The sequence below is a fragment of the Hoplias malabaricus genome, chromosome 2, assembly GCF_029633855.1.
Source record: "Hoplias malabaricus isolate fHopMal1 chromosome 2, fHopMal1.hap1, whole genome shotgun sequence".
Taxonomy (NCBI): domain Eukaryota; kingdom Metazoa; phylum Chordata; class Actinopteri; order Characiformes; family Erythrinidae; genus Hoplias; species Hoplias malabaricus.
Genome location: NC_089801.1, coordinates 42272777 through 42293832, shown reverse-complemented (window position 1 = coordinate 42293832; position 21056 = coordinate 42272777). Strand labels below are relative to the sequence as shown.

The 21056-nt window shown below is 40.0% G+C and overlaps 1 protein-coding gene across 1 annotated transcript; it reads left to right on the top strand.

Moving 5' to 3' along the window:
• The first annotated feature begins 1283 nt into the window (after positions 1-1283).
• Positions 1284-12549, top strand: LOC136687205 (beta-1,4-galactosyltransferase 1-like). Its single transcript, XM_066661505.1, has 6 exons — positions 1284-1764; positions 6942-7174; positions 8824-9011; positions 9387-9509; positions 9830-9934; positions 10299-12549. The coding sequence occupies exons 1-6, from the start codon at positions 1497-1499 to the stop codon at positions 10426-10428; spliced, it is 1047 nt and encodes a 348-aa protein (XP_066517602.1). The 5' UTR covers positions 1284-1496; the 3' UTR covers positions 10429-12549.
• The last annotated feature ends 8507 nt before the right edge of the window (positions 12550-21056 follow it).

Sequence of the window (21056 nt, the reverse complement as noted above, 5' to 3'; positions counted from 1 at the left end):
CGGTGAAAGACATGGACTGCAGGCTGGCCATTTCAGTACCCGGATCCTTCTCCTATGTAGCCATGATGTTGTGATTGCTGCAGAATGTGGTCTGGCATTATTTTGTTGAAAAATGCAGGGTCTTCCCTGAAAGAGATGACGTCTAGATGGGAGCATATGTTGTTCTAGAACCTGAACATAGTTCTCTGCATTAATGGTGCCTTTCCAGACATGCAAGCTGCCCACAAAACAGTTTTCCATTTTGCCACACTCCATTTTAAAAGACCCCTGGCCCAGTGCAAACGTCTGAGCTTGTGGAGCTTGCTTAGAAATGGCTTCCTCTTTGCACTGTAGAGTTTCAGCTGGCAACAGCGGATGGCACGGTGGATTGTGTTCACTGACAATGAAAAAGCAATTGTTCCAGATTCTCTGAATCTTTTGATGATGTTATGCACGGTTGATGATGATAACTTAAAACTCTTTGCTATTTTATGCTGGGTAACACCATTCTGGTATTGCTGCACTATCTTTCTGTGCAACAATGGTGGAATTGGTGATCCTTTTACCATCTTGGCTTCAGAGAGACACTGACACTCTGAGAAGCTCTTTTTATACCCAATCATGTTGTCAATTGACCTAATTAATGTTAATTGGTCTTCCAGCTGTTCGTTATATGCTCAATTTCCTTTTTCCAGCCACTTAATGCTACTTGTCCAAACTTTTTTGGGATTTGTTGACACTGTGAAATTATGAATCAACATATTTTTCCTTTAAAATGTTACATTTACTCACATTAAACTTTTGATCTGTCATCTATGTTCTATTACGAATTAAATATTGACATTTGCCATCTCCACATCATTGCATTCAGTTTTTATTCACAATTTGTTTAGTGTCCCAACTTTTTGGAATCCGGTTTGTATGTGTAATCGAATAGAATAATATTGACTACATGATAAAACCCATATATCGCTCATACTACACAATGGACCATGTTAATACAACCATAACGTTTAACTCGTTATACTCGTTTAACGTTTAATTTTGCAATTTCTGGGTCCAATCGTGCCTTTGGTCCCATCTTATACATTCATAAAGCATGTTTATGGTTTGAATAAAGCTGAAAATCTCAGTCAATTATGTAATCTTGGATCAGGGGTTCATTAAAAGGAATAAATTAAAAGTGAAAAGAAGCAAGTATGTATGTCTCATTTTATGCTTATGTGCAATAAAAAAATATTAATGAGTTGAGACAAAAAGGAGACAAGAGACACTACACGCCCCGCTGTGCTTTTCTCACACACATACACCCATACATTTTTACACACACTCCACCCCTCAAAACTACATCCCGTGCACGAAAGCCTGAAGGGCCTCTCGCGCTGTACTCGTGCAGTCGCGCGAGATGGAGCTCCACTTACTTCCACTCGCTACGCGCTTTCTGAACTCATACCCAGACTAACTTTCCGCGTGTTTTCCTTTTGTTTTTGTTTTCTCTGAGGTGACCTCGCGCACAGATGGATCCTCGCTCAAGCTGCTCCCTGCTCTATAGGACGTGCTCCCTCGTAGTGGTCCTGTGCGCGCTCCACATTTCCATTATGCTGGTGTTCTGCCTGAGGGACACGGGGACCGAGAGTGATCACGCGCACCGTCACAGGCACGTGCACAGGATACCGCAACCCCGGGGCGCAAGCGTTAGAATGAATACACGTATAGCTACTACTGTCGCTACTACTACTGATCAGCAGGAACTCGAGAGATGTCCAGAGGTGTCCCCACTTTTAGGTGAGTAAGTGCACTTCATTTCAAGTGGATTTCAGTGGTCCAATGGTGGATCAGCAGAGGCCTACACTCAGACAAAGACAAAGAAAGAGAGAGAGGAAGTATGCACTGCTGCAGATTTAATTTCAGACACACAAACTCAAACACTTCCTGTCATACTCCGGTAAAGTTGGTTTCATATTCGCATATTCAGATTTCTGTCTTCAATAGCTCTCAAACGGTGCATGCAAATGACTTAAAACTTGCAAAGTATTGTTTTTGGGATCCAAGACAAGCAACTACAACTCAGTTTATGTCAGAAATGTTTGCCATTTAAAAAACACGAAATATATTGTTTTCTATGGGCTGCCGCCATCTCCGCGAGAGCTAAGGGACCGTTTACAAACTACATTACACAGTAAAAACGAAGGTGACGAACCTCACACATGATGTATGCTACATCTCCTACCTTGATAAATTTAACCCTTACTGGCCTGTGGTGATACATTTTTCATTACAAATTTCAATAGATTTTGAACTTTTGATGATATTGTTTTTAAACAAATTGTATGTGATCAAGTGCCACCCACATGACATACTACACCTCTTATTTTGGCAAATTTAACCCTTACTGGCCCGTGGTGATAAATTTTTCATGATAAATTTCAATAGCTTTTGAGCCTTTGATGATATGGTTTTAAAACAAACTGTAATTGATCAAGTGCCACCCACATGACGTACTACACCTGTTATTTTGGTAAATTTAACCCTTACTGGCCCGTGGTGATACATTTTTCATTATAAATTTCAATAGCTTTTGAGCCTTTGATGATATGGTTTTAAAACAAACTGTATTTGATCAAGTGCCACCCACATGACGTACTACACCTGTTATTTTGGTAAATTTAACCCTTGCTGGCCTGTGGTGATACATTTTTCATTACAAATTTCAATAGCTTTTGAATCTTTGGTGATATTGTTTCAAAACATGTTGTATTTGATAAAGTGCAACCCACATGACATACTACACCTTTTATTTTGGTCAATTTAACCATTGCTGGGCAGTGGTGATGGGTTTTTGAAAATAAATTTCAATAGCTTTTTAACCTTTTATGATATTGTTTCTAAACAAGTTTTATTTGAACAAGTGCCACCCACATGACATACTACACCTCTTATTTTGGTCAATTTAACAATTAATGGCCCATGATGATGCATTTTTGAGAATACATTTCAATAGCTTTTGAATGTTTATTGAAATTGCTCAGAAAGAACATGTAGCTGTTTGAATGAAGTAATGGTGGGGTAGGCAATAATTTGAGCAGCTTTTTTAACAGGTTTTAAAATATTTTTATTGACCAACTGTCAATATTTTGCAGAATGTAAGTATATACACACAAAACAACAGCAATAGTTATAATCCAAAAAAATTACTTTCAATGTAAAAATTAAGTTGTCTGACTCATGAGAGACATAACTTTTGCCAGAGGTGTACATACAGTAGGTGTATGCAAAATGTTGGTGTATCCACAGGATACATTTAAAGAAAGCTGGAGCAGACATTCCCAGAAACAGAGACTGTTTGTCTGTAAAGGGCCATTGTGGATCTAGGACATTGTCCAAGACAAGTAGCAACACATCTCATGTTATGCATTACATAAGGTAGTCTCTGTTTCTGGGAATGTCTGCTCCAGCTTTCTTTAAATGAATCCTGTGGAAACACCAACATTTTGCATACACCTACTGTATGTACACCTCTGGCAAAAGTTATGTCTCTCATGAGTCAGACAACTTAATTTTTACATTGAAAGTAATTTTTTTGGATTATAACTATTGCTGTTGTTTTGTGTGTATATACTTACATTCTGCAAAATATTGACAGTTGGTCAATAAAAATATTTTAAAACCTGTTAAAAAAGCTGCTCAAATTATTGCCTACCCCACCATTACTTCATTCAAACAGCTACATGTTCTTTCTGAGCAATTTCAATAAACATTCAAAAGCTATTGAAATGTATTCTCAAAAATGCATCATCATGGGCCATTAATTGTTAAATTGACCAAAATAAGAGGTGTAGTATGTCATGTGGGTGGCACTTGTTCAAATAAAACTTGTTTAGAAACAATATCATAAAAGGTTAAAAAGCTATTGAAATTTATTTTCAAAAACCCATCACCACTGCCCAGCAATGGTTAAATTGACCAAAATAAAAGGTGTAGTATGTCATGTGGGTTGCACTTTATCAAATACAACTTGCTTTGAAACAATTTCATAAAAGGTTCAAAAGCTATTGAAATTTGTAATGATAAATGTATCACCACGGGCCAGAAATAGTTAAATTTGCCAAAATAAGACGTGTAGTATGTCATGTGGGTGGCACTTGATCAAATAAAATTTGTTTTGAAACCATATCATCAAAGGTTCAAAAGCTATTGAAATTTGTAATGAAAAATGTATCACCACGGGCCAGTAAGGGTTAAATTTACCAAAATAACAGGTGTAGTACGTCATGTGGGTGGCATTTTATCAAATACAACTTGTTTTGAAACAATATCATCAAAGGTTCAAAAGCTATTGAAATTTATAATGAAAAATTTATCACCACGGGCCAGTAAGGGTTAAATTTACCAAAATAACAGGTGTAGTATGTCATGTGGGTGGCATTTTATCAAATACAACTTGTTTTGAAACAATATCATCAAAGGTTCAAAAGCTATTGAAATGTATAATGAAAAATGTATCACCACGGGCCAGCAAGGGTTAAATTTGCCAAAATAAGAGGTGTAGTATGTCATGTGGTTGGCACTTGATCACATACAGTTTGTTTTAAAACCATATCATCAAAGGCTCAAAAGCTATTGAAATTTATAATGAAAAATGTATCACCACGGGCCAGTAAGGGTTAAATTTACCAAAATAACAGGTGTAGTATGTCATGTGGGTGGCATTTTATCAAATACAACTTGTTTTGAAACAATATCATCAAAGGTTCAAAAGCTATTGAAATGTATAATGAAAAATGTATCACCACGGGCCAGCAAGGGTTAAATTTACCAAAATAACAGGTGTAGTACGTCATGTGGGTGGCACTTGATCAAATACAGTTTGTTTTAAAACCATATCATCAAAGGCTCAAAAGCTATTGAAATTTATAATGAAAAATTTATCACCACGGGCCAGTAAGGGTTAAATTTACCAAAATAACAGGTGTAGTACGTCATGTGGGTGGCATTTTATCAAATACAACTTGTTTTGAAACAATATCATCAAAGGTTCAAAAGCTATTGAAATTTATAATGAAAAATGTATCACCACGGGCCAGCAAGGGTTAAATTTACCAAAATAACAGGTGTAGTACGTCATGTGGTTGGCACTTGATCAAATACAGTTTGTTTTAAAACCATATCATCAAAGGCTCAAAAGCTATTGAAATTTATAATGAAAAATTTATCACCACGGGCCAGTAAGGGTTAAATTTACCAAAATAACAGGTGTAGTACGTCATGTGGGTGGCATTTTATCAAATACAACTTGTTTTGAAACAATATCATCAAAGGTTCAAAAGCTATTGAAATTTATAATGAAAAATGTATCACCACGGGCCAGCAATGGTTAAATTTACCAAAATAAGAGGTGTAGTACGTCATGTGGGTGGCACTTGATCACATACAATTTGTTTAAAAACAATATCATCAAAGGTTCAAAATCTATTGAAATTTGTAATGAAAAATGTATCACCACGGGCCAGTAAGGGTTAAATTTATCAAGGTAGGAGATGTAGCATACATCATGTGTGAGGTTCGTCACCTTCGTTTTTACTGTGTAGTGTAGTTTGTAAACGGTCCCTTAGCTCTCGCGGAGATGGCGGCAGCCCATAGAAAACAATATATTTCGTATGACACTCCGGTAAAGTTGGTTTCATATTCGCATATTCAGATTTCTGTCTTCAATAGCTCTCAAACGGTGCATGAAAATGACTTAATACTTGCAAAGTATTGTTTTTGGTATCCAAGACAAGCAACTACAACTCAGTTTATGTCAGAAATGTTTGCCATTTAAAAAACACGAAATTTTTTGTTTTCTAAGGGCTGCCGCCATCTCCGCGAGAGCTAAGGGACCGTTTACAAACTACACTACACAGTAAAAACGAAGCTGACGAACCACGCACATGACATACACTACATCTCTTACGTTATTAAATTTAACCATTACTGGCCCGTAGAGATGTGTTTTTGTGAATAAATTTCAATAGTATTTGAACCTTTCATAATTTTGTTTCTAAAAAGGTGTATTTGATCAAGTGCAACCCACATGACATACTACACCTCTTATTTTGGTCAATTTAACCATTACTGGCTCATGGTGATAGATTTTTCATTAAAAAGTTCAATAGCTTTTCAACCTTTTATGATATTGTTTCAAAACAAGAAAGCTGTAGCAGACATTCCCAGAAACAGAGACTGTTTGTCTGTAAAGGGCCATTGTGAATCTAGGACATTGTCCAAGACAGGTAGCAACACATCTCATCTTAGGCATTACATAAGGTAGTCTCTGTTTCTGGGAATGTCTGCCCCAGCTTTCTTTAAATGTATCCTGTGGATACACCAACCTTTTGCATACAAAAAGGGTTATGGCCCTTTGCATCCAAACAAGAATACATCTACATCTAATAGCTGAAGTCTCAGTAGTTAGCTGTAAATTTCCAAAAACATTCCACCTTAATGGTGAAACAGGTACAACCTAGCTTCTGAAACTGCTGCATATTTAATGTGGAACTGGAAGTTTCAAACTAAATCTGCAGAATAAGAACATCAATTTAGCTGAATATCAGCTTTCTGTCTGTTTACAGCTTTCTTCCTATCTCTTTTAACCCAAACTCAGCACTAAACTTACAACTGTGGTGGGCTACTGGGCTTGTGTTTTTCTCCACCTGTTTTCAGCCTGCAGTCTCCCTGTGGCTCTCTTAAATGAACATGAACATTTTAGCCAACTTTTAAATACACAGAACAGAAATTCGATATCACACAGACGTCATAAATACAGCCCTCATTTTAAGATATCATCCACATTTTTAAATACCACGGTATATGTTATTATCGTTATACCGCCCAACCCTACTTTCACTGAAATTTAATTTTGGAGGTAAACATTTTTCTTTGGACAGCAATGTCATATATTATTGTGTGTTTTCTGCCTTTAGTGGGTGCAGTAAGAGTGGACTTTTCCCAGAAGGTGAATCTGACCGAGGTAAAGCATAACCCACAGCTCTCAGATGGCGGGCGATACAAACCTCGTGAATGTGTGTCCCTCCACAAGGTGGCGATCATCATCCCCTTCAGAAACAGAGAGCAGCTTCTGGAATATTGGCTCTATAACCTTCACCCTGTACTGCAGAGACAGCAGCTGGAATACACAGTGTATGTCATCCAGCAGGTAACACACACACACACAGAACCAACTGTTAGTGTTCTCAGAGGAGCGTGTTGAGCTGATGAAGAGCAGTTAGTGTTGTCTGTTGTGTGTGTTTGTTAGGTTGAGTTGGAGGGAGTTAAACTCTCAGACATTCCAATGCTACACTCTTATGATAGCAAAAGCAATGTTTACACGACCGGCACAGATCCTCCCTCTTCTTTCTTTATCACTCTTTCCCTTCCTTGCTTTCACACTCTTACTCCCTCATTTATAATCTGCCCTGGTTCCATCTTTTTCCTGTGAATGCACAAATTCATTCAGCAGACAGTAAGTGTGGAAACAATGAGGCAGTAGTTATGATATTTGTAAAGTATTTAGAAAGATGATTATGAGATAATTTATCATAACATCTGAACATCTGTGTTTGAAAGACAGGTGTTTGTTTCGTGTGGTTCTGTGTGCATGTGTGAGAGAGATGTTTTTCTTGTTCAAGTGTGTCCTTAAGGAAAATGAGCATGCAAATGCATCAATTTCACTGCTAAACACACCAACCTGGAGGGTTTTTATATTCCTCTAGCTGTCACATTGGAATTGCAAGCTATGCTTACACTCATGGGCAGCTGCTCTGTTGATGTTTTTCTATAGAGATAACACATCTGTGCATCTTTAAATAGTTGGTATCACTAATTAAAGGGGTGTCTACAGAGTACTGCTGTTGTGTGGAAGAGAGGCCCTAAGTTCATGGAGCTTATATCATTATAACCACTCATGGTTATGCAATACTGAGCTAGACTCCAGGTGTTTCTTAGAGGAACTACACCACAGACGTCGATTTACGCTTGAATAACTGTAACTGACAAAACCTGTTAAGAATCATATTGTGTTTATGCATGATATACTCAGTGAAGAGTTTCTATATGAAGAGTGGGGTAAACCAATCTTAAAAACACAGTAATTGGGTTCTTAATGCATGGGATCAAAATGATAATTCACTTATTCATGTTTAAAAGAACCTGCATAAAGAAATGTGCTTTAAATCAGTAAACAACTCCATGCAATTTGAGAATATTGTGTATGTAATAAGCACCATCTTGTTTATTACTTTTTATTGCTTGTTAGTGACATTAGCCTCAGTCCAAAATCGAAATTGTTTTGCATTGAAATGTTCTTTTATGTAAAACACAAACACACAGCAACAAGGTTTTTTCCTTGCATGCTGGTGGGGCCATTACAAAGACTTTTCATTTTGTGGACAATTACCTTATCCATACGCACTACTGACCTAAACCTCTTACTCTTATCCTAAACCAGAACCCTGGCTTGTTCACAGAGATAGGGAGAGATCACAATGAAGCCTCTTGATCGTCTGCACTCTTGTTGATTAGATTATCTCCAGCTGTGAGGAGGGCCATGTGTTGTGTTTTGTGTCATTTTGTTGGGTGATTGGGTCATCCCCTAATCTACCTTGATCCTTAGGGAAAGCAGAAGGGTGGTCTATTCTGTGGCCTCGAATAAACAAGAGATTTTAACTTGGGGCATCTAATTAACTAGAGAGTGATTTAATTTGAATTTCTGAGTTCAAACCAACAGTATAACTGTATATTTTTAAAAAGTACTTCCAACATTGAGTGTGTTTATGTGTGTTTGTGTGTGTGTGTGTGTGTGTGTAGGATGGTGAGGACACCTTTAATCGAGCAAAGCTGCTGAATGTGGGCTACATTGAGGCTCTGAAAAATTATGATTATGAGTGCTTTGTGTTCAGTGACGTGTACCTCATTCCTCTGGATGACAGAAACCTTTATCACTGCTTCAAGCAGCCGCGCCACCTTGCCGTGTCTATGGACAAGTTTGGCTACCGGTAAGACACACACAAAAAAGACACTATTGGATTAACTCTTCACAGTGTGAGTGTGTGAGTGAAAGGGTGAGTGTGGTAACTTTCCACAGGTGTGTGTGAGTGACTGGGTGGGTGTATGAAATTGTCCACAGGTCTGAGTGTGTGAGTGAGTGTGTGAAACTGTGCAGATGTTTGAATGTTTGAGTGACTGGGTTAGTGTGTGCTGCTCTATCCAGTGTGTGTTCCTGCTGTGTACCCAATGATTCCAGGTAGGCTCCAGACTAACTGTAGCCTTGATCTCTATGAAATACATATAAAAGAAGAATGAATGATAAAATGAATGCATAAATGTTGTTTTGAGGTGATATTTGTTCTGTATTGTTTTTGTGAACACAGACTGCCCTATAACCAGTATTTTGGTGATGCGTGTGCAATGAGTAAAGAGCAGTTTCTGAAAATCAATGGTTTTCCCAACAACTACTGGGGCTGGGGTGGCGAAGACGATGACATCTACAACAGGCAAGAAAACAGCAGATTAATATAATATCCATGAGAAATAATCTGATTTATATAGATGTCGTTCTTTAACACAGATGTAGTGAGTCAGGTCAGTCATGTTTTGAAGTTGTGCAACATTTTCTTTCTTAGTTTTACACTGTGGCTGTCAAAAACATCCTGAATGTTTCTCCTCATTTAGTCCTTGGCAGCTCAGCAACGCATCACACAGAGACACACAGGTGTCCTGCATAGTCTCAGAAATGTTAAAGGGAATTAAATTTTATTTTAATGAGGTGTATTAAATGATGAAATGTTTACTTACATTTGTTTGTCTTATGAAGGCTGTCATTTCGAGGAATGAGTATTTCTCGTCCTGATGCTGTAATTGGACGCTGTAAAGTGATTCGACATGAAAGAGACAGACTGAATGAACCAAACCCCAGGAGGTAAACCTCACAAATACACACTTCCAACATTTTATCAGTTGCTGCTTTGAACCACCTAAAATTAACTTAACCTAATTGTATACAAATTATATTTACATTAGATTTATATTCTATAACAACTGGTTCAACTGTTCACACTTCATTGTATGTAGGCTGTTTTTGGCTATTTTTCTGGATTTTTATGTTAACAAGGCTGAATACAGGTGGAGAGGGGCACTGCCTTTATCGATAAACACATTTATAAAAAAAAGCAAATATCCAAATCTCAAAATTTAAAAAACAAATACCTAAACAACAAATGAGTAGCCGAATATTTGGGACCAGCCCTAGTTCTCAGAATAAATAGTGATTTTTTCCCTCACAGGTTTGATCAAATTGCTCACACAAGAGAAACTATGGACAGTGATGGCATCAACTCACTGAGCTACAGAGTGGTAAAGATCGAGAAGGACAAGCTCTTCACCAGAATCATTGTGGACATTGGCAAGCCTTGAATTTCTGACACACTCCTCAGTTTAGGAACCTGCTCCTGAAGATGTGATTTTTTTTTATTTTTTAATGCAATTTACACTGGGACACTGATCATTATAAAGTCGCTCCCTCTGGACCTAAAAGTTCATTAAATTGTGCAAACCCTTTCATTCCTAAAGAGAACAAAACTGAATCTCACAAGACACTCGCTTTCCAAAGACAAAAATCCAGTTGCGGAACACCTGAGCACTGCACAAAAAATTTAATTCATACTTGAATGAGCTAAATATAGAACATATTAGCTCATAAGATTAGTGTTATCTATCTAGATATCTTAGCTATGGAGCTGTGTATGACTGTAATTTACCTATAGTGTAGTGGAGGATGGATCCAGATCAAGAAATGAAAAATCAAGACTCTGACTCTCCATTCTCTTTTATATAAAATGAGAAAACAGGACCTGCATTCCACAGAGTGTGCGTGCTGAAAGACTACGCACCCCCACCCACACACACACACACACACACAAACTCACGCACAGACCTATACCTGATAGCGAAGGCTAAGCAGAACACTTTTCAGTGACCCCCAGGATGACACTGAGTGGTCCTCTTCAAACTTTATGATGACCAGATGACTAAAACCCACTTCTTCTTCTGAACACTAAGTGGTACCCCCAATATTATGACTCCATTAAGCCTAAAAGTTCAATCATAGCCTTGGAGACCTGGAATAAAAAACCCCAGCGTTTATTACCTCCAGCGTTGACTGTCGACCTTATCTTATCCACCAGATGGCCCCAGGACTGCCTATTGGTGACCTCGCAATGCCAGTTCAAACCAGACAAACAGTGTTGACCAACAGTGCCCCCAAGTGGACATTTGCGAAATCATTTTTCGCCCTCTCTCCCTCTAACAAAGAATCATCTCGGATGCATATGTTTCTGCTGAAACTAAGCATGTATTATGCAATGTGCTATTAACGTTGTCCTCTGTTACTCTCGGGTGACTGTCTACTAACTAACCGAGTGATGTGAATTACTGTTTTAATCACGAGGAAAAATTCCTGTCTCAATTTAGAAAAAATTATTTAATCTCTAACATCTAGAATAGTTGATAATATACTCGATATATATATTTGATAAAAATACTCCAGTATACTCATTATGCAATATTCAAGTATGTATGAAATATTTTTATTAATTGAGGTTATATACTCGCCCAGAAGAAGTGATCTTTTTCTTTCTCTGGAACTTGAGACGGTCACGTGGACTCCCCAAACCCAGGAACCAATCAGAGGACGGAGACCTCCCAAGTGGGCGTGACCGCGCCACCTATGAAAAAGGGAGTCACTCTCCCTTGCTCCCTCTCTCCTTTACTTCTTTTTATGCTCCCTTGCTCTCTGCTTACGCCCTTGTTTTTCTTGACACTCTCATCTTTTGTTTTTCTGTTTTCTCTCTATGCTGACGAAGCAGACTTTTCAAAAGACTCTTAAAAGAAGACAGACCTTCATTGCGAACTAGCAAGGGACGCCTTGTCAGTTAGCATTGCAATACAGAAACTAAAAGAGTAAACAGGTTAATTGTTCATTGTTTATAGCCCAATCCAAGATTAATTTTACGACTGATCAAAGCAGGTAAAACTTATTTTGGCCAGAATAAGAGCCACAGCTGAAATTAAGTGAAATTAGTATTAGTATTTACGTAAATTTACGTAAATTAGTATTTACGCCAGGCCAGCATTTCTCTGTGAAGGGAATCCCCGACTGACGTCACGTCGTCTAAGGACGCCGAAAGTGGCTGACTCATCCTGGAGGGAATCTACTCACTAACCAGCCTACCTTCAGCCGTGACAAATCAAGCACTGGAAGAACGGAGATTGAAAATCTGCTGGACCCATCAGCTTGGTGATAATAACGACAAAGAGTAAGAAAGCAAGTAAATTCCTCATTTTCAGAAGCTGATGCCGAATTAAGTCTCTTGATAAATTTATACACTAATTAGATAATTTAGCAACACATCATTCACAAGTCATATAGCCTAGCTAATTATTAAATTCGAACTGGTTTCACCTGCGTTGATTCCGTGAGATTTTGATGATTGTGCTATGTTTATCAACTTATTATCATTCCTCTTAATAAAGTATTTCCATTATTTGAAAAAATACAGTGTGTGGAGTTTGTTCCTTAAGAGTCTGAAAATCCTGAGAACTCATCTCTAGGGTTGAGAGTATTTCAATCTCTGATAAATTATTAATATCTTTGTCATCTCAATTCAGTAATAATAATAATTATTATTATTATAAGTGATAATCACCATTAAACATAACCAACCCAAATACTGTTACTACGCTACAATAGTTTACTTGAATATTGCAATAAATTAATATTTGGCTAGTTAAAAAACCTGCATACATGGATATATACATGACAGCATTAGACACAGCATTTCAGAAACATCAAAAGCATGGATTAAAATGCAGAACTAGCTGCTGTTTTGGCACTTTGGCAGGTTCTGTGTTGTTTGATAACTTTTTATTTGAGGTACAACATTTTTGCTTGCTAACGTAACACAGCATAATAGAAAATGTAGCTAGTTGTTCTCGAAGGTTTCTGGTGCTGTTGACCTGATGTCTTGACAAACAGATTCAGACTGAACTGACCAAAGACAAAAACATTTTAGGAAAGACTGAATAAGTACATTAAAAAAGAAGTAAAAATGTGGTGCCACGTTCAGGCTAATCAAGTTCCTATTACTTGCTGGAGAAGGTGGAGGGAGTACTGCCAATCCTTCAAATTTAAGTACTCTACTATTTTTGTTTGTCTTCTACGATTTTTTTGTATCAGGATATCAGAGAATACTTTATAGTGCAATGACCTTCTGAAATTCTCAGGAATCAACAACTCAGACTTGAGCGTTTTTAGTTAAATGAAGTGACCATGGAGAAGAAGACCAGTCTTCCTGACAAAGAAAAGAGGAAAAATCTGGTTAAGGGCTAAAAGTCAATCAAAAATTGGAACATAAATGTGTATCTGAAACAGTAAGAACAGGAAGAACTTGTGGTCAGTGATGAAATACATCTTTTAAACAAACTGGAACTGAACTAACCATTGTTTCAGGGTCAGAAAAAGATTTCTGCTCATATTCATGCAACAAAAGATATGTATCTGGCTTTTTTCCCCCAAAGAAATCAAAACATAAATATGCATAAATTATGTACAATAATGAGAAATGACAGGAAAAAAAACTATTGAACACATGAAGAAAGAAGTACAGTAAGCCATGAAAGTCAATACACCAACTGAAATCTATCAGTAATTAGCATTCCTGCCACTTAATGCAAGTTAATATCAGCGGGTTCATCTGTTGGTCTATTAAAAAGTGTTTCATTACCAAGTTGCCACACAAGGAACATCTCATGACTGGTAAAACCAGTGAGCACTCTCAGGACATTTTGCAACCTTATTGTTGCAAAACATACTGATGGCTTTGGTTACTGAAGAAGGAGCACAAGCAGGTGCAAGATTTCAGAAAAATTGTCTAAGAGTCAAGGACCACTTGTGGAGAGTTAGAGAAAGACCTGGAATCATCAAATACAGTTGTTTCAAAGAAAACAATAAGTAATGCTCTCAACCACCATGACCTGTATGCATGCTCACCACACAAGACTCCACATTAGACTAAACACAAGTGTCAGGACAGAACAGAAAGCTGACAATCGCGGAACACAGTAAACAGTTTTTTAATGACATTATCCAAAAGAGTAATCACAAGGCAAGCAAGGTTCAAAACAGGGAGCAAACAGTACCTCAGAGGATAAGCGAAAACCGTAGTCGAAAATCAGGCAGAGTTAAAAAAACGAAGAATACAGACAGTACCAAAAGGGACAAGGCAGGAGACGTAAACCGGGAAAACAGGCAGGAAGTAGGCAACAAGAAATCGTCAGACTGATAACAAGAGAATGCGTTGTAAGCTGGGATAAACCACTGCAATACTCGGCAGAGAACAGTTCAGTGATAGGAGTATAAATAGGGAAACAAACAGGTGTGTGTAATTAGAATTCAGGCGAGGGAGACCGGTGGGTAGTCATGTGACTGACGGGTGCATTCTGGGAATTGGAGTCCTGGGATGTAGGCGTGACAGTACCCCCCCCGAAGGCACCGGAGGAGGCCTGGAACGAGGACGGCCACGACGACGACCACCCAGCGGAACAGAGTTACCGGAGCTAGGGACGACTGCACATGCGGAGGGCTGAGATTGACGTGGGTTTCTGGATGGAGACGTAGAAAGGGACGGAGCGGGATTGGAGACTGATCCTCTAGGGCGACCTCTGGGACGGGGAGCCGGCTTCTCAGGATAGCGAGAGTGAAACGCCAACACGAGACCCGGGTCGTAGACGTCCTTTGCAGGTACCCACGAACGCCCCTCTGGACCGTACCCTTCCCAATCAATAAGATACTGAAGAATTCCTCCACGTCTACGTGAATCCAGCACCTCGCGCACGGCATATGTAGAAGAGTCCCCAAAGTCCACAGCCGTGGGCGGAACGTCGTCGGGCAGCAACTCATTCAAAGGACCTGGAACCACAGGTTTGAGGAGAGACACATGAAAGGAATTAGAAATACGATATTGTGCAGGTAACTCCAACTTATAGGTAACTTCATTAATTTTACCAGAAACACGAAAAGGACCAATGTACTTGGGCAGGAGCTTCCTGCACCTCCCCTCAAACCTGATATCCTTAGTAGCCAACCACACCCTTTCCCCAATCTGGAATGAAAGAAAAATTCGATCTGTTCTTATCAGCCTGTTCCTTATATCGGGAAAGGGCCTCTGAGATGTGTTGATTAGTTTCTTCCCACACCTCCTCACTGCGTCTCATCCACGAGTCAACTGATGGAATTCCTGATGTTGCTGCAGTCCAGGGTGCCAACGGGGGTTGATGACCTAAAATACACTGAAAGGGGGTGAGGCCTGTAGTAGAGTTCACCAAGGAGTTTTGTGCTATTTCAGCCCACACCAAGTACTGGGACCAGTCTTGTGGATTCTCATGGCAATACATACGTAAGAATTTACCCAGTTCTTGATTGACCCGCTCACACTGACCATTGCTCTGGGTATAATATCCAGAGGTGAGATTAACATTTACTCCTAAATGTTCAAAGAAGGCTTTCCAAACATGTGAAGTAAACTGAGGACCTCGATCATATAAAATATCTTCGGGAATTCCATATTGACGAAAAATATGTGTATAAATAGCCTTAGCTGTATCCAGGGCCGTGGGTAATGATGGAAACGGTATGAACTTAACCCCCCTAGAGAACCGATCAATTACCTTGAGTACTGTAGTACTTCCTTCAGATAGAGGTAAGTCCGTGACAAAATCAAGTGCTAAGTGCGACCAGGGACGTTCTGGAATCGGTAGAGGCATTAATTTACCTGCCGGAAGGGTTTTGGGTGTCTTAGACTGGGCACAAACTGAACAAGATGCAACAAACTCATGCACATCAGCTCTTAATGTCCCCCACCAATAACGTGCTAGAATAAGCTGTGTAGTGCGTCTCTCTCCGGGGTGACCAGATGACAGGAACGAATGGGCCCAGGTAATCAACCTATTTCTAAATTCAGGTGGTACATACGTTTTACCTTCAGGACAAACTTCAGGCACCCCTTTAGACCTATTTTCTTGTGCAATAAGTTCATCTAATTCCCATCTGATGGCAGACACTGAAACGGAAGGAGGTAGTATAAAATCAGTGGATTTTTCACCGTTCTCCCTTAATTCATTCTGATTTATACGAGAGAGCGCATCAGCCTTAAGGTTACGACTACCTGGACGAAACGTGATGGAGAACCGAAACCGAGAGAAAAACAGTGACCACCTGGCTTGTCGAGAATTCATTCGTTTTGCAGTACGGAGATATTCTAGATTTTTGTGGTCTGTTAGAACTGTGAAAGGATGTAGAGAACCCTCTAGCCAGTGCCTCCATTCCTCCAGAGCTAATTTTACCGCTAGAAGTTCTCTATCTCCGATGCCATAGTTTCGTTCTGCAGGTGATAATTTGTGTGAAAAAAAAGCAATAGGGTGTAACTTAGGAAGTTCTCCACTACGTTGAGATAGTACCGCCCCTACACCCGTCTCCGATACGTCGACCTCAACAACGAAGGGAAGTTCGGGATCTGTATGTTTCAATATGGGAGCAGTAGTGAAAGCAGTCTTGAGACGGTCAAAAGCACCTTGTGCCTGAGAAGACCAACACAACCGATGGGGACTACCCTTCAGTAAAGCAGTAAGTGGGGCTGCAATAGAACTAAAGTTCCTAATAAATCGTCTGTAAAAATTTGCAAATCCTAAAAAGCGTTGAAGATCTTTAACATTATTCGGGACTGGCCAGTTCACAACCGCCTCAACTTTCCGGTCTTCCATGACTATACCAGACACACTGATGACATATCCCAAAAACGAAATGGTTTGCTGGTGGAATTCACATTTTTCTCCCTTAACATAAAGGTTATTCTCCTTTAAACGCTGAAGCACCTGACTGACTTGTATTATGTGTGTTTTGACATCTGGGGAGTAAATCAAGATGTCATCAATATATGCGATTACAAATTTTCCCAACATATCTCTGAAAATATCATTAATAAACTCCTGGAACACTGATGGAGCGTTTGCCAGCCCATAGCTCATCACTAAATACTCATAGTGACCTTTGGTAGTACTAAAAGCAGTTTTCCATTCGTCACCTTCCTTAATTCGAACGAGGTTGTAAGCACTACGAAGGTCTAACTGGGAGAAAATTGTAGCACCTCTAAGTTGCTCTAATGCGACCGGAATAAGGGGTAGGGGGTATGCAAATTTTTTAGTTATATCGTTCAGGGCACGATAGTCTATACAAGGCCTTAATCCACCATCTTTTTTCTTGACAAAGAAGAACCCTGATGCTATCGGAGACTTTGATGGTCGTATAAACCCTTGTGTTAGAGCTTCTTCAACATACTCCTCCATGACTCTCTCCTCTTCCAAATTCAAAGGATAAATACGTGATTTTGGTAAGGTAGCACCTTCTACGAGTTCTATAGCACAGTCATATGGCCTATGTGGAGGTAATTTTGTAGCTTTGGTTTTACTGAACACTTCTGAGTATTGGGAATATACGGGAGGAATTTGTACTGATATAGTTTAATCTGGGCTCTCCACAGAAGTGGAATGGATAGAAATGTGATTAAGGGCTAAACAATTTGTTTGACAGAAGGTGGACCAGGACGTGATTTCGCGTTGACTCCAAGAGATAACTGGGTTATGAGTTTCTAACCATGGTAATCCTAAAATAATCTGAAAATCCGCCTTGGGTAATACCAGAAACGAAAGCCACTCATGATGCAGGAAACTTGTTTGGAACCAAACAGGAACTGTCTCTTGTGAGATAGAATCTCCTCCAATGGGAAGGCCATCAAAAGCTCGGACTTGGATTTGTTTGCACAACAGTTTCGTCTTGATTTTCAGCCGGGTAATGAGGGATTGTTGAATGAAGTTTCCTTCGGCTCCAGAATCAATTAGTGCTGGAACAACAAGAGAAGTTTCTTGGCAGTACACTTTAACAGGTATGAGAAAGGATTTTGAAATTAACCCTTTTGTGGGGACACTCACCAACTTAGCATGTGAAGTCCTCTCCGGATTTTGAGTCGGGACTCGCTGAGGACGTCGTGTACAATCACGTCGAATATGATCAGATCCTCCGCAGTATAAACATAATCCACCGTGGAGACGACGAAGGCGTTCCTCTTGAGAAAGCCGCATAGTGTCGCACTACATAGGATCCGAAGGGAGACTAGGACAGGGAGCTTGACTGGAACTTTGTACCGGGCGGAAAGAAAAGCCAGGAACAGATTGACGCTTGACAACGTTTTGTCTTTGACACGGCATCTGGAGCCGTTTCTGCAGGAGCTGGTCTAGGCGGATGGATAAAGAGATTGACTGATCCAAGGATAATCCGTCATCTCGACAAGCCAGTTCTGTAAGTATCTCTGGATTGAGACCATTTCGAAAAACATTAATTAGTGCAGGTTAATTCCAACCACTTCTAGCCGCAATAGTCCGAAACTCTAACGCATAAGCGGCTGCTGTTCGAGCTCCTTGCTTAAGTGTGAGAAGAATCTCACCACAAGAACGTCCCTCAGTAGCATGATCAAATACCTCACGGAATGTAGTGACAAATTCGGGGTATGTGTTATTGACAATATTGTTCCAAATAGCGGTGGCCCACTCAAGTGCTTTACCAGACAGACGGGAGACCAGAAAAGCGATTTTTGCCTGATCGTTACTAGGAGGTGAATTCTCAATAAATATGGAACATTGTAATAAAAATCCGCTACATTTAGCCGGATCACCCTCAAAAATCTCCGGTTTACTGACAGGATAACGTGAAGTCGAACTAACAGACACTGTAGGAGGACTGGGGTTAGGGCTAGGAGCAGGAATACGGGCTATAAGGGCGTTCACACTCTCCAACACTTGTTTCAGTTGGAGCTGTTGACTCTGTTGTTGTTGAGCAAGAGAGTCGACAGATTGGGTCACACTAGCTAACATTTGCTGGTGTTGACCAAGCATATGGCCCTGACTAGTAATAGCCGTTCTAACGGCATCTGTGTCCGCTGTCTGCATGGTGGCCGAGTATTCTGTCAGGACAGAACAGAAAGCTGACAATCGCGGAACACAGTAAACAGTTTTTTAATGACGTTATCCAAAAGAGTAATCACAAGGCAAGCAAGGTTCAAAACAGGGAGCAAACAGTACCTCATAGGATAAGCGAAAACCGTAGTCGAAAATCAGGCAGAGTTAAAAAACCGAAGAATACAGACAGTACCAAAAGGGACAAGGCAGGAGACGTAAACCGGGAAAACAGGCAGGAAGTAGGCAACAAGAAATCGTCAGACTGATAACAAGAGAATGCGTTGTAAGCTGGGATAAACCACTGCAATACTCGGCAGAGAACAGTTCAGTGATAGGAGTATAAATAGGGAAACAAACAGGTGTGTGTAATTAGAATTCAGGCGAGGGAGACCGGTGGGTAGTCATGTGACTGACGGGTGCATTCTGGGAATTGGAGTCCTGGGATGTAGGTGTGACAACAAGACTACACTTAGACAAGCCTGTGAAATGCTCAGAGAATATAGTCTGGACAGATGGGATCAAAATTTTACTCTTTGGATGCCATAAAACACACTATGTTTGGAGGTCAAAAGGCACTGCATATCACCCCAAAAAAAAAAAACAAATACCAACAGTGAAATTTGGAGGTGGGAACATCATGGTGTGGGGCTATTTTTCAGCATACAACACTGGCACGCTTCATATAAGTGAAGGAAGGATGAATGGACAAATGTACAGAGACGTTCTTGATTAAAATCTGCTGCCATCTAAAAGGATGATGAAGATGAAATGAGGGTGGACATTTCAGCAGGACAATGATCATAAACACATAGCCAAGGAAACTTTCAGTTGGTTTCAGAGAAACAAAATAAAGCTGCTAGAATGGCCCAGCCTGACCTGAATCCAATTGAAAATCTGTGGAAGGACCTAAAGCTCAGAGTTCATAGAAAGAGCCCACAGAACCTTCAGTATTTAAAGACTGTGTGGAAGAATGGGCCAAAATCACACCTGAGTAATGCATGTGACTAGTTTCTCCATATAGGAGGGGTCTTGAAGCTGTCATCACCCACAAAGGCTTAAAGTACCCACAAGTATTAAAAAAATGTCAGTAAACATGTTCGATACTTTTTCACGTGTCATGGGTTGGATGGGTTGTTACCAACATCTGGTGAGAATTTCATGTCAATAGTACCTTTAGAAATGTATTTACTTAGAAAATTGGTGTCGTGTTCAATTCTTATTTCACACGCTATATTTGGAGCTGCGTTCTGCCGTCATTAAGCCTGTTTCCCCCACTGCTCCAAGGTACGCAGCCCATATGCTCCTGTGCAGTCTTGGCTTCTCCATCTCCATCTGCGACTGGTGTTGACAGTGAGCTCCCACCCCCCTGCTTGCTACAAGCTTTGCAGCGCACCTGCTCCTGCACAGACATGTCTCCTGACATTAATGACTCCTTGAAATGAATTACTTATATATTGAATGACAATATTTCTGCACATTACAAGGGCTCTATTTTGCCTACTTTTTGCACATTTTGTCTCTAATCATCATCCTACCCTCTTCCCTCATCCTACCCACTCCCCTGCAGCTGCCACTCCTTGCCTCAAGCTTTCCATCTCTGATTTTCCAACTCATTCTCTTTGCTATCGTGGACTTTTAGCCTAATTCCCTCACTTTGCAACTGTCCTGCACCCTGCCTCTTACTTTACAGCCCATTCTGTCTTGTACTGCAGACTTTGTCCCTACCATTCGCTATGTGGCTTCTTTGCAGCTTGCCCTCTCTTCTCAGAAGCTGCGGTGGACCTTTGTCCTTCTGCCCTCCCCTTCACAATCACACAGCAGCCTGCGTCTACTCTACAGTTCATGCTCTCTCCTGGGGATGCTGGGGATCTTTGTTCCTGCCTCACCGCTTCCTGACGTTCACCCAACCTCTACTCTTTGCTACGGAACTGCACCTTCTCAGAATACCTGCCAACTGAGGACATCTCAGTTTCATCAAT

Coding starts and splice junctions, on each gene's coding strand:
- LOC136687205 (XM_066661505.1), top strand. CDS start 1,497: ATGGATCCTCGCTCAAGCTGCTCCCTGCTCTATAGGACGTGCTCCCTC. Junction 9,012..9,386: donor ATGGACAAGTTTGGCTACCG/GTAAGACACACA, acceptor TTGTGAACACAG/ACTGCCCTATAACCAGTATT. Junction 9,935..10,298: donor AATGAACCAAACCCCAGGAG/GTAAACCTCACA, acceptor TTTCCCTCACAG/GTTTGATCAAATTGCTCACA.